The sequence below is a fragment of the Gavialis gangeticus genome, unplaced genomic scaffold (assembly GCF_001723915.1).
Source record: "Gavialis gangeticus isolate Ggan-Ray unplaced genomic scaffold, GavGan_comp1, whole genome shotgun sequence".
Lineage (NCBI taxonomy): Eukaryota > Metazoa > Chordata > Crocodylia > Gavialidae > Gavialis > Gavialis gangeticus.
This window is the reverse complement of record NW_017729001.1, coordinates 13,495,524-13,507,636: the sequence shown is the minus strand read 5'-3', so window position 1 is coordinate 13,507,636 and position 12,113 is coordinate 13,495,524. Positions and strand designations below refer to the sequence as shown.

General features: G+C 48.7%; 1 protein-coding gene across 1 annotated transcript in view; it reads left to right on the top strand.

Moving 5' to 3' along the window:
* The window catches only part of GGT5 (gamma-glutamyltransferase 5), a 32,496-nt gene extending 20,404 nt beyond the window's left edge, over nt 1–12,092 (top strand). Inside the window, exons 3-12 of the mRNA XM_019506873.1 lie at nt 1,121–1,210; nt 4,534–4,729; nt 5,295–5,455; nt 6,591–6,737; nt 7,177–7,313; nt 8,107–8,297; nt 9,159–9,250; nt 10,073–10,185; nt 10,983–11,090; nt 11,349–12,092. Of these exons, the coding sequence (XP_019362418.1) occupies nt 1,121–1,210; nt 4,534–4,729; nt 5,295–5,455; nt 6,591–6,737; nt 7,177–7,313; nt 8,107–8,297; nt 9,159–9,250; nt 10,073–10,185; nt 10,983–11,090; nt 11,349–11,495 (1,382 nt within the window). The 3' untranslated portion in view covers nt 11,496–12,092. The remainder of the gene's footprint in view (nt 1–1,120; nt 1,211–4,533; nt 4,730–5,294; nt 5,456–6,590; nt 6,738–7,176; nt 7,314–8,106; nt 8,298–9,158; nt 9,251–10,072; nt 10,186–10,982; nt 11,091–11,348) is intronic.
* The last annotated feature ends 21 nt before the right edge of the window (nt 12,093–12,113 follow it).

The following is a 12,113-nucleotide window of genomic DNA, read 5'->3' as shown; positions in this document are numbered from 1 at the left end:
GTTAGGGCGGCTAGGAGCTGGAACCAACTTCCAAGGGAAGTGGTGCTGGCCCCTACCCTGGGGGTCTTTAAGAAGAGGCTGGATGCCTACCTGGCTGGACTCGTTTGAGTCCTGTTTCTTGTTTTGGGGTTTTTGTTGTTCTCCCGCCCTGGCGGGGGGTCGGGCTAGAAGATCTACTAGGTCCCTTCCGACCCTTAATCTATGAATCTATGAATCTATGAATGTTAGGTGGTTGCCAGTAGTCATACTGATCTCATGGGCATGAAGTACCAAAGCAACAGTGAGGGTATTGGGTGGTGAGGGCTTGCAGGGACTTGCATGAACAAAACACAGTGGGTAATGAGAGAGTTGGTGGTCTCTGACACTTCTCTTGTGGGTGGGGGATTATCTGGTCTTTGAATTCTACTGAATGATGAGTTCCAGATTGTTCTAGATTGGTTGGAGCCTTTTTCTAAAATAAGTATAATCTGGCTTGTGAGAAAGAAAGGTGGAAGGTAGAAGTGCAAGTAGAGGTGAAATAGGACCCAAGGGTTGTCCCCAGGCTGCACTGTGGAAAATATTCAGAATGACAACATTCAGTTCCTTGAATCTAAACATCTGGGGTTTTATCTCACTGTTCAGAAATGTTATAGGATAACTAGAGAGCACTTCAATAACCACAGAATTCCCAGCCACCTGCTCAGGCAGACTTTGCCTCTCTCTGCACTGGCAAACAGCAGAGAGACCACTGGAGGGAGGGATGCTGATGTGTGACCCCTGGGTTCGCAAGGCTTCTTACGTTCTTTCCAACCCAATTCAAAGACTGTGCAGCCAAACACCATCACCTGCATATCATGGATTGTGATGGTGGGACTCTGACCCAAGGGCCCAGGAGTGTGGGATATACTGTTTTGAAGCTTAGGAGGAAAAGAAGAAGAGGCTTCTTCTGTAAACACCAAAGTATCTGCAAGGTTTAGCTTTGGAAACAGAAAACACCACAACATATGGGCCAATGGGCCTCCACCCCTTGCCAGCTTTCTCATGTACATCATGCATGTCATCTGTATGCCTTCCGCTTTACAAATGTAACTTGTGAGACCTCAGGGAAAGACAATCATGAGCCTTCCCTTCTTGTTTCCAGGAGATGTTGAAGTGATTAACGCTCGTGAGCGTGTTCCACTGGGTTTCACCAAAAATCTCCTGGCTGGATGTAAAGACCCCTTGCCAACAGGTAAGTTCAGGGAACAGATTGTCCTGGTCATGCACCTTGATGCCAAGAGAGCCCACTGCATGCTGTTGAGAGGGAGAAATTGTGGGCTTTGCTGTCTGATTGAATGGGAAGTCCAGTATCTCTGGAAGCTCACTGCTCTGTGCATTGTATCTGTGGTGGCTGCTATTTGTTGTTTCCTGCAGTTGCCTTTGGGCACTAAGGTAAACAGAGCTGTGAAAAGCATGCAGATCCCTCTGCTCTGTTGGGTAAGAAGAAGGTGGAAAGAGACAGGAGAAAGGAAGTCCCCAAGGCCAGGGGTTCTCAACCTTTTTCTTCCTGAGGCCCCCCCCATAGCATGCTATAAAAACTCCATGGCCCGCCTGTGCCACAACTGTTTTTCTGCATGTACAGAAGATTAAAAGTTGTATTAAATTGATAGCTGTACATTTAAGCACATACATATAGTGCATAATATCAGAAGAAAACAATAACATAGGTACAAAAAATGACAACTGACATAAAATAAATTACAATTATTTATTGTAATTGCCCCTCACTCCCAAGTCACAGCTCTCCCAGCCCTGCCAGTGCCCCACACTCCTGACCTGCAGCCCCCTGCTCCTGCTGGAGCCCCTCACTCCCAGCCTATAGCCCCCACATCCTCCACCCCTGCTGGTGCCCCTCACTCCTGACCCAGAGCCCTGCCCCGTCCCTGCCAGGGCTCCTCACTCCTGACCTGTAACCCCCTTCATCCCCTTGCCCTTCCAGAGGTAGCCCCCAGGGCTACAGGACCCAGCAACTGCATACTACCTGCTCCTGCCTGACAGGTGCCAGCCACATATGGGAGGTGGTGGCTGCTGCGGCTGGCCCAGCCCTTCCTCCCCAGGGGTGGCACAGCCAGAGAGGAGCCAAGGGGAGTCTGTGGGGGATGGAGACGGGAGAATGTGGGCTGCCTGCTGTGGGGCTCAGGGCTCGTGCTACCCCCCTCAGGGTCCTCTGTGTGCCAGCAAGCAGGACCCGATACAGGAGGGTGGAGCAGGGCAGGGAGGCTCAGTGCTACCACTGCCAGAAGCCCCATGCAAGCTGCACCGCCATGGTGAGGCACTCCATGCCCACTCAGCAGCAGCGGGGGTGGTGGCATGGAGTTAACCCCTCCCCTCCGCTGCTCTGGACTCTGAGTGGTGAAAGGCCCCAACCTGAGCCCCCCACCTGGAAGCAGCCAGCACCAGAGCACTGCTCTCCTGCCTCCTTGTCCCTTAGGTGCAGTGCAGTGGCTTCAGCCGCAGAAGTGGCAGCTGCCAGCCAAGCACGTGTGGAGGTTTCCTGCTCCCACTCGGAGGTCACCCCATGGCCAGCTCCAAAGGGAGCAGGGCAGCAGCACTTACCCATGTCTTGGGACTTGTCCCTGGCACTGCTGTCTGGCCAGTCCCCAGGCAGCGCGGACCCCCTGGTGCACCGCAGACCCCTGGTTGAGAACTGCTGTCCTAGGCCAAAGAAACCTGAGGCAAAAAACCCCTCCTGGCCCTGGTTTGGTGCTAGCCCTCTGAATAGATTGCACACACTCAGGTCTTATCACTCTCCTAATGCCATCAGCCCCAGCAGCTGCTTTGTGCCTGTGCTGTTATTGCACCTGATGAAAGTGCCAAGAGTGTGCAATCCTTCAAGCCATTATGCTTCCACAAAGGACTTGCTCCTGGGCATAGTCACATTTAACTCAATAGTGCTGCATGCTGGTATGAAGCTTGTAGGGTCAGGCCCAAGGCAGGACACATTAGCTGTCAGTCAAAGCTGACAGCTCAGCCCTTCATTGCTCTTGCAGTTGTGTGTGGGCATGTCCGAGTGCAGCTATACTCTGAGGAGTGACCACAGAACTATCTGGGCTGGGTTCCTGCATGCATTGTTTCTGAGTGCTGCCACCTCAGACAAAGCTGATAGGAGGTATCTTTGCAGGTGACCATCCAGCAAGCTCAGCCTCGTGCCTGAGGGCCAAGGAAACTTTCCACTCTTGATCCTGGCTGAGTTTGCTGGTCAGTTAGAGAAGTTCTGCTGGCTAAATCCAGCCCTAGTGGTCACTGGGTGACACCCCCTGCTCCTCAGATGCTTCCCCCACTGCACTTCTGTGGGTCTGCACAGCTCTGACTGTCTCCACTTAATAAATAGTTGTAGCAGTGCACAAGAAGGCCCAGACCCCAGCACACTCCCTTAGTCAGGAGAACTCTTCAAAAGCAAAAAAGAAGTTAAAAAATGGACTTTGGTCACTAAAATTGGTAGTTGTGCCCCTGCATCTGAACACGTGCAGGGAGCAGATAAGCTAAGTGAGGAGGTGCCTTTGTGTGTAATTGCTCCTCAGTGTAGGCCTGCATATTAATGATCAGATTTTCAAAAGTGCTCTGCTCCCACTGGGAGCAATTCAGGTTGTCTGAAAAGTCAAGCTCGGCAGGTTTTATCAGCAACCTCCAAGGAGGTCTGTGGTTGAACCAGGAATGAGACTTTAAAGCTGCATTCCAGTATTGTAACTGTAGGACCATCCTTCCAGCTCATCCCTTCCCACCCCTTGATTCCCTTTGGGAGGACGTGCAAGTCCATCTAGTGCTGAAGCCAGTGGAAAAGCTACGCCAACACCTCCAATGTGGTTGCTGCTGTGGTTGATTCTGGATCCATCCAGAAGTTCTACCTGCGTGAGAGCCTTCCTGCATTTGTGGCAATGTCTTGTCCTTCCCTAACACCTTCAGTTTGGGGCTTTCACTAATAGATTAAACTTCACAACCCTCCAGAGAGAAGCCGAGGCTTGGGAAAGACAAGGTCATGTATTGTTTGATAAAGGAACAGGCCCACACTTTTGCCAGCAGGGGATTCAAGAGAACTTCCCTTGGAAGGGCAATGAAAACCTTGAAGAAGTGGGCTAATTAGCACTGACATTCAGCAGTGCTAATTAGGCAGTGCAGTGTCATGCAGCAGATTCTTGTATGTCACTGCCTGGCACAGTAAATGTGTGGGCTAGGTACAGCTGTTCTTATGCCCTGCTGCTGAACTGTTGTAGATCTGCATTAATGACCTTCCACTGTGCTTTTCCAAGGTTAGCAATTCCTGTGCTATTGCTTAATGAGAGTGGTGGAGTGGCCTGTGCTAGCATTAATTGCAGGAGACAGCTTCTCTAGCAAGGCATGGAGGCCTTGAAGGTCTCTTCTGAGATACTTGTACTAGGTTCCACTTCCCTTCTGTACACATGGTAGGTGGTAATGGATGTCCAGCTGCCTGTGGTGTGTAAGCATGATGTGCTAATGGATCTTTTTAAAGGCTATTGCAGGGGTTATTGCTATAAGACAACATAATTCTGTGTGTAGGGAGCCAATGGATTGGAATCCCTGGAGAACTTCGTGGGTATGAAGAAGCGCACAGGCGTTATGGCCGGTTGCCTTGGAAATCGCTGTTTGACCCAACCATCGAGCTCCTTCAGCATGGAATCATCATCCCTCCAGTTTTGAGCATGTTTCTCAATCATCCTATTTTACAGAAAAAAAGTAAAGAGTCTTCCATATGGTAAGAGCAGCACATTAAATACAGGTTCAGGGGCTAAGAGTGTGTTGTATAAGCAGCTCCTTGAACTCAGAGCATCAGTGGTGGTGGTGCCTTGTATTTCTGCTATTGAGAGAAGTGTCTCTAATCTTGGAGAAGAGAAGAAACTAGAAATACCTGCTCTTGGTCAGCACCATTCCTGCAGCTTGCGCGGTTTGGCAAGGACAAGGACAGAGGTGTGCCTAGTAGGAATTTGGAGATGGGACAATAGATGTGTGAAGGCTTCCTCTGCCAACTGAAAGACAAGCTCAGTACAGGAACTATCCTGTGACAGAGCAGGGCCATCCCCTGGGGAATTGCTTGAATCCTGAGCCAAGGCTACAGCCACAGGCCCAAATAAGGGAAGCTTTGCATGAGGAGCATCATGGAAACAGTCTTGTCCATGGAAATGTGCCATCAAAGGAGTGGCTTTGTCCTGGTAGGGTAGAATGTAATGAGGAGTTTTGGGGCTCCTGGAGACCCCAGGAGGTGCATGCAGACTAAGTGCACTCTATGAACCTAGCTCTGAAACAGCAATGTTCTCCCTTAGCAGCCAACTGTTCTGTAAGGATGGAAAATTCCCAAAGGCTGGGGAAACCTTCCATTGGCCAGCCCTGAAGAAAACGCTGACTGAAGTGTCTTTGAAAGGCGCCAAGGAATTCTACGAAGGCGAGATAGCAAACCTGCTGGAGGCTGACATAAGAAAAGCAGGTAGACAATAGTTATACAGTTTTTACCCTTGGATGGCCAAGTACCTCACAAAAGGGGGGTAAGCTATTGGCTCCATTTTATTGAAGGGGAATCAGAGAAACAAAGGGCTGGTTATTTTGTGACGTACTGAGGTGACCCTGGGAGAACAAAGAAAAGCAACCCTGAAATCCTGGAGGTGTGCCCAGTTGAAAACTCCTTGATGAGCCTCAGTTTTTAAAAATGCACATGGTGGGGTGGAGCAGTCAGCACTTGATGACAATCTGGCACACTAAGACAGTGAATCTCAAGGCACTGAAAACGAAAAGGTCAGTTCTGAAAAAAGCCATTGTGTTAAGCACTCAACAAAGCCTGGTGGGCTGTGGTGTCACTCATTAGATTTTTCAAACTAAACCTGCCATGGATTTGAGCCATGGTACCTTGGGGAGACAGCAAGGGCATTATAACCGAGAAGGTAAGTGCAGGGTCAGGCAGGCTCTTGCCTTGACTTTTAGAGAGGGAGGGAGGGAAGGAAGGAAGAAAAGGGAGGAAGGAATAAAGTAGTTTTATCACTTCTGAAAGCTGACTCTGCATGCGTGCTTCTCCCCACTTACAAGATAAGCTGATGGAGGAGTCCACTGTTTAGCAGAGGAAAACAGTTAGTTAAAGGCTCCCAACTGATTGCACTTGACTGATATCTTATTACTTCACCTGGTTTGTAAAACAACTCATTAGACGAGCAACTTTATCCTTACTCCCCCATCTGGGATTGCATTTTCCTTCTACTGCTCCCTTCTTCCCTACTGCAGCAATGGTAAGGCCTCCATCTAGGAGAATGGCTGCAGTGGCTTTTCCTTGGATAGCTAGTGGGTAGAGCTCAGAGCAGGGCAACTCATGCTATTTCCCTTTCTTTGAGGTCATGTAGGCTATCACTAACTCATTCCCAGGACTGGAGCCTGCAACCCTAGCCTCTGTTCGGTCATGCAGCAATGGCCACTGCAAAAATATTTCTCTAACTTCTGGGGCTTGGCACATAAGTGCAGTGCCTTGATGGATGAGAGGCTTCTGGAAATAAATATTCAGCAAACTGGAAGGGGCTCTTCTGCTGCCTTCTCACAGCAGGTATTGATAGATGACATGCCATTGTCTTCTCTTAAAGGTGGCAATCTGACCAGGCGTGACCTCCACGGATTCAAGGCAGAAGTGACACAACCCTTGAATATTTCTCTAGGCAGTTACACAGTATATTCTCCACCACCACCTGCAGGAGGTTTTGTTCTCTTATTAATCCTCAACATATTGAAAGGTAATCTGCAAAGGGGAGGGCATAGTTTGGCAGATTTCAGCATGGGGCTTCATCCATTCTAAACTGACTGGAAGGGTCAGAAGTGGCAATGTAATAGGACAGTAGAAGTATGAACTTTACTAATGCTTGTTAGCTAGGTAGGCATCATTGCTGTCATGACCATTGTGCAGACAGAGGTGGAGGGAACAGAAGCAGAGAAAATCACAGAGTTTATTTTCAAGGTCACAAAAAGAATCTGTGCTAGAGGTGGAATTGGGTTCGAAGTCAAGACTGCCTGTTGTCCAGGCTGCTGGACCAAGCTGCTCTGGTATGAAGAAATTAAGCAGTGGGATTGGGCAGAGAAGCTGCATTTAGTAGGAGGATGGGATTATGACATAAGAAACTGGTGGAGTGTCTCATCGTTGCTCCATTAACCACATTGGTTGACCCTGCTTTCTAGGATTTGACTTCACTGCACAGTCTGTGGAGACACCCAATAGGAAGATTGAGACCTACCATCGTATTGTAGAGGCCATGAAGTTTGGCAATGGGCAGAAGCCCAAACTGAATGACCCAGATTTCTCTGGTGTAGAAAAGGTGAGCGAGCATGGCAGGAGAAGCAGCCACAGGTGCTAGGTCTCAGGTTTGCCCTGCTGTGCTATCACCTGACAGTGGTGGAAATCAGCTGGATGCTTGTGTTTGTGTCCAGTCATCCTTATGGATATGTTTCAAGATCCCCAAACCCATCAAGTCTCTATTGTCTTCTGAGCTTGTGCATCTCCCTATCACTGTATACCGCAGCCATACAGAGACTTGACCGTCCCTTTCTGACTCTCCATCAGATGTCTGATAGGAGATATTGCAGGCTAAGGCAGCAGATAATTTGGGACATTTTTCTGCATTAGTGTTTTGATGCAGCGCTGTTGTTCCTGCTCTGTTGCACACTCCACCAGCCTCCCACTTGCTTGAAATAAACCTTCCAAGAGAATTGTGAAGACCTATGGGGGGTTCATTAAGATGCTGCACAGAAGCATTTTTGTGTATTCTGAGACCTGGCATTAGCAAAACAGGCAACTGAGCAGAGTGCTGAGTAGCTTGAAGGAGGGTGGCAGAACTGGACCCTGTGTTTTCCAAACAGTTTATGCGGTCTGTTACTCAACATAGTGCTAAATTTGAAAGTGGCAGCATCTGGTAGCCAATGTTAGTCTTGTCTGAGACTGGTTGTAAGGAGCAGCCAGGTGATGGATGCTGAGAATGTTTGTTTGCAGTATGAAGTAGAGCCTCTGACTCCCATCACCTGGTGTTAAATCCCTGTGTACCCCTCCACAGCTTGGAGCAGCATTTCTAAGCTTTGGAAATGTGACCTCACTGTCATGGGCTTTATTCCTAGGCAAAGATCCAGAAACTCCTGTCTGATGCTTTCGCTGAAGATGCCAGGAGGCGAATAACCGAGAAAGGTAACCATGTGGACAAGTACTATAACATCACGCCATTGGGAGAAGAAAGCCATGGTACCACCCATGTGTCTGTCATCGCAAAAGATGGCAGCGCTGTGTCTGCCACCAGCACCATCAACTACCCGTGAGTGGTTGCAAACCTTGTTATTTGGTTGCACTGGGAGAGCATGACTGGGCTTCTACTGAAGCCATTAACAGGGTTCTGGGAATCTCCAAGTACAGGTACTGTCCAGCTGAAGGACAGCTGCTCCCCATCTTGGTCGTCTGGAGAACTGGCTTTATTCTTGGCTCTCTGCTGCCTCTTCTCTGCCTTCTCACTTGGCAGTTGCCATCATGTATGCAGGCTGCTGGTACTCTGGTGGGTTTGTTGTCCCCAGATGTCTTGGAACTATATCAACATGGACACAGCCCTTTTCCCTGTGTGACCTACAAGCACATCCAGCTGCTTGACCCCAAGATGGTTATGAACAACATGACTGTTAGGAGCAAGGAAGATCAGGGATACAAAATTATCGCTGGGGAGTCTTACACTAAGCTCTCATACACTCTTTGCTTCTGTGGTAGTGCTCTGAGTCCAGTTGTTCCCAGACAAAGCAGGGGCTAAACCTACAGTCCAACATTATAGCATCTTAAGTGCCAGGCAAAACATTTTCATTGCTAAGTCATGTACTGAAAGGTACTAGAATGGGTCTGATGCCTTTAAAACATAGGGCTTAGCGGGCTTAGGAATTAGAAGTGTCTTAGTTGTACCAAACCCTCTTTCACCCATGTCTCAGGACTAGGATAATGGAATATTATTTACACTGATTTAATAACTTAGCCATCTAAAAGGTTTAAAACCCTTTGCTCTTCTTAAACTAGTCAACACAGTAATGCACATGCCCTGTGCCTCCCCTCTGTCTGTGGGTGATCCCTGGTGTAATCATCACATTTCCCATGTGCCCTTTCTCTCCTCCTCCCCTCCCACCCCCCAACCTCCGTACAGGTTTGGCTCAATGGTCTATTCTAATAGTACTGGGATCATCTTAAATAATGAACTTGCTGACTTCTGCCGGAAGAAGATAAGCTTATCTTCAGGTGAGCACTGTCACTGCTTCTTCTCTGGCCAGGGGTGTAAAGCATGCTTTGCCCATGGACCTAGCCTGTGACCACCTGTGGATGCCTCAACATTTTGAGTTTTGAACCCTATTGAACCCTTTCTGGCAAGACCTGGTATGAAGGAGCTTGCTCTGAACAAGTGCAGAACAAAACACCACTGGGGCAGTATCTGCAACCTAAAAATGAACTGGCAAAGGATTAGATGCATAGAAAAATGCTGAACTTGGAGCAGAACCTACTGGTCACAAGGGACTAAATGCTGCTGTTTTTTCAGCACCTATGACTTGGAGATTCTTGGACTGCAGGACTTTGTTGCTCAGATAAGGAGGACATGAATCAGTGCATAATAGTGCTTAATTGGTATTTACAGACCTACAGGCAATGCTAGTGCATGGTGATGTCATTCAGGTTTCTACTGTGGTGGGTAAGTTTTGCCATCCATGCTTCAGTGAAGGTCACTGTCTCCAGGATGGTGACCAGCACTGCTGCAGCTATTAATGTGACTGGGTTAGTACCTATGGGTGCCTGGTGCCATCAGGTCACAAATACATGCAAGGCAGCTAAGTACTACAGTGGTAAGATGTGTTGCCAGAACACCTTAAAGGACCAGGCCTTCACAGAGCTTGGGCATAAAGATAACCTCCACAATTCATGTTTCTGGACCAGCTAATGGGAAGCTGAATTGCTCTGGGGAATTCCTGACTTTGGGTATTGGGTGGTGGTAGGGGAGAGCCAGCTTTCCAGTGGTGATTCTTTCCTTCTGAGCACAGCAACCAATACCTCAAGCCTTATCTTTTGTAGGAGAGAGACCACCCTCTGCTATGGTTCCTTCCATTCTTCTCTCCAAAGACAAGAAATCCATGCTGGTGATTGGCGGCTCAGGTGGGGAACTGATTATCAGCGCTACTGCCTTGGTGAGTGAGGGTGGGGAGACCCAGTGGCACAGCCCATCCTCTGGCCTGGGGGACAACCTGTCCTCTGTGGTTAGGAATAATTCTCTAGCTTTGGAGCTAATTATTGTATCTCTTAGCCAAAAGACTGTGAAAGCTGTTGTAGGCTAAGTTGCCAACTAGCCTTAATAGTAGCAATTGATGAACCCTGCTCTGTGTTCATGCTTCTAATGTCTGATCATCCCCTGTGGGTCACTTAGCTGGTGTCTCATTTAATCTCTGAGAGTGTGCATTTATCTCCTGGCAGCCAGCAGTGGACACACTTAGCCCAGCACAAGTGCCCACGATGATGTTACCAAGAGAACCTAGAGCTGCTGGGAAGACTGTCACCTGTAAATGCAAAGTGCTTTGGTGGAGGACGCAAGGGAAAACAAAACTGATTCTAAGCCTGTCCCTTTCTTGGGAGCTGTTAGGGCCTGTGAGTGGTGTAAGACCCGGGGCCTGATGGGCTCCCCTCTTGTACTGTAGCTGTCTCAGGCCAAGGAAGGCCAGCTGAGGTGGAATTTGCTTCCCGATGGCTCACTGTGTACAGCTGTTACAGCCATTGAGCTAAGCCTGGAGCAAAATAATACTGGAACCAAGCTTGGGTGGTGTTGCTTCAAGTACATTCTTATTTAAGTTCCTGAACTTTCCCACTGTGCAAGCAGGACTTAGTCCACCAACCCAATGGGCTTCATTTGGCAGTTACAAGAGCAAACATGAGACTTGGATTTTACCCCATTACTTATCCTTCACCTCATTAATGTTGGCTTTCATTGCAGGCCATTATAAACAAACTCTGGTTTGGCTATGACCTCAAGGAAGCCATTGAAGAGCACATTTTCCATGTTAACACCACCAGCATCCAGTTTGAGAAGGGCTTTGATGAGGTGAGGTGCTTCCACTGGTTGTCCTGGCCCTTGTTTCTTGCCTTCTTTTTGTGGGGTGAAAATGTATCCCAAAGGAGGATATAGTGTCACTGGCGTAATGCTGAATACTGTTCTGCATCCCATTGCCAGCTACTGCACCTGCAATTCTCTGGCATTGTACTCAGCTACACACCCTGTTTTCCTGCCTAGGGACAATAGGGGCAGCTGGAGCACAGGACTGCTACACTGAAGTGATTTTTTTTGCTCTTTCCCTTTCAGAATGTTAAGAAAGGATTGCTAGAAAGAGGACACAGAGACCAGCCAAATCCTCTAATGCTTAATGTCGTGCAGGGGGTTTCAAGGGAAGGGAGGTGCATCTCTGCCTATTCTGATAAAAGGAAGATGGGGAAGGCAGCTGGCTATTAGCACAGGATCCAGCCCAGCCCTGGATTCAGCACACGATTGTGGATGGACCGGACATCTCCTCCTGTACTTGTCAGACCTCAAGGCCTAGCAAGAAGAATGGGTGAGACGCACAGTAACAGGCAACTTGGCAACATGCTGCAAACTATCTTCAGGATGTACAGGTCAAAGCAGCCAGTCTCGGCTAGAATCACACCCCTCCATCCATCCTATCTGAGGTTGGCCCTGGGGCAGTAAGGACAGGAACAGGACTTGTCTGATACTGAAAAAAAAATGGTTTGTGAGCAGAGCAGCTATTTAGAACAAGACTACAGAACCAGACCATGACTGAGCCACACACACGTAGAAAGGGCGAGCAGGCCAAAAGCCATGGGGGGAGGGGTGCAGCTGGCAGGCAGGCTGTAGGAGACAGCAGGGGGCTGGCTGCTTTCAAGTGGGCAGCTCTGTTCACACACTTGCCAGAAGTAGCTTGTAAATGTGCTGGTTTTTGGCCACACTATTAATGTGAAATAGGTAACTGCCTTATGTCCCTTTTTTGGTCAGGTGTGTTTCAGCACCATTGGGTGTATCAGCAGAGCTGCAAGCATGTGTGCACAGGTACACCCCCCCCCCCCCCCCCCC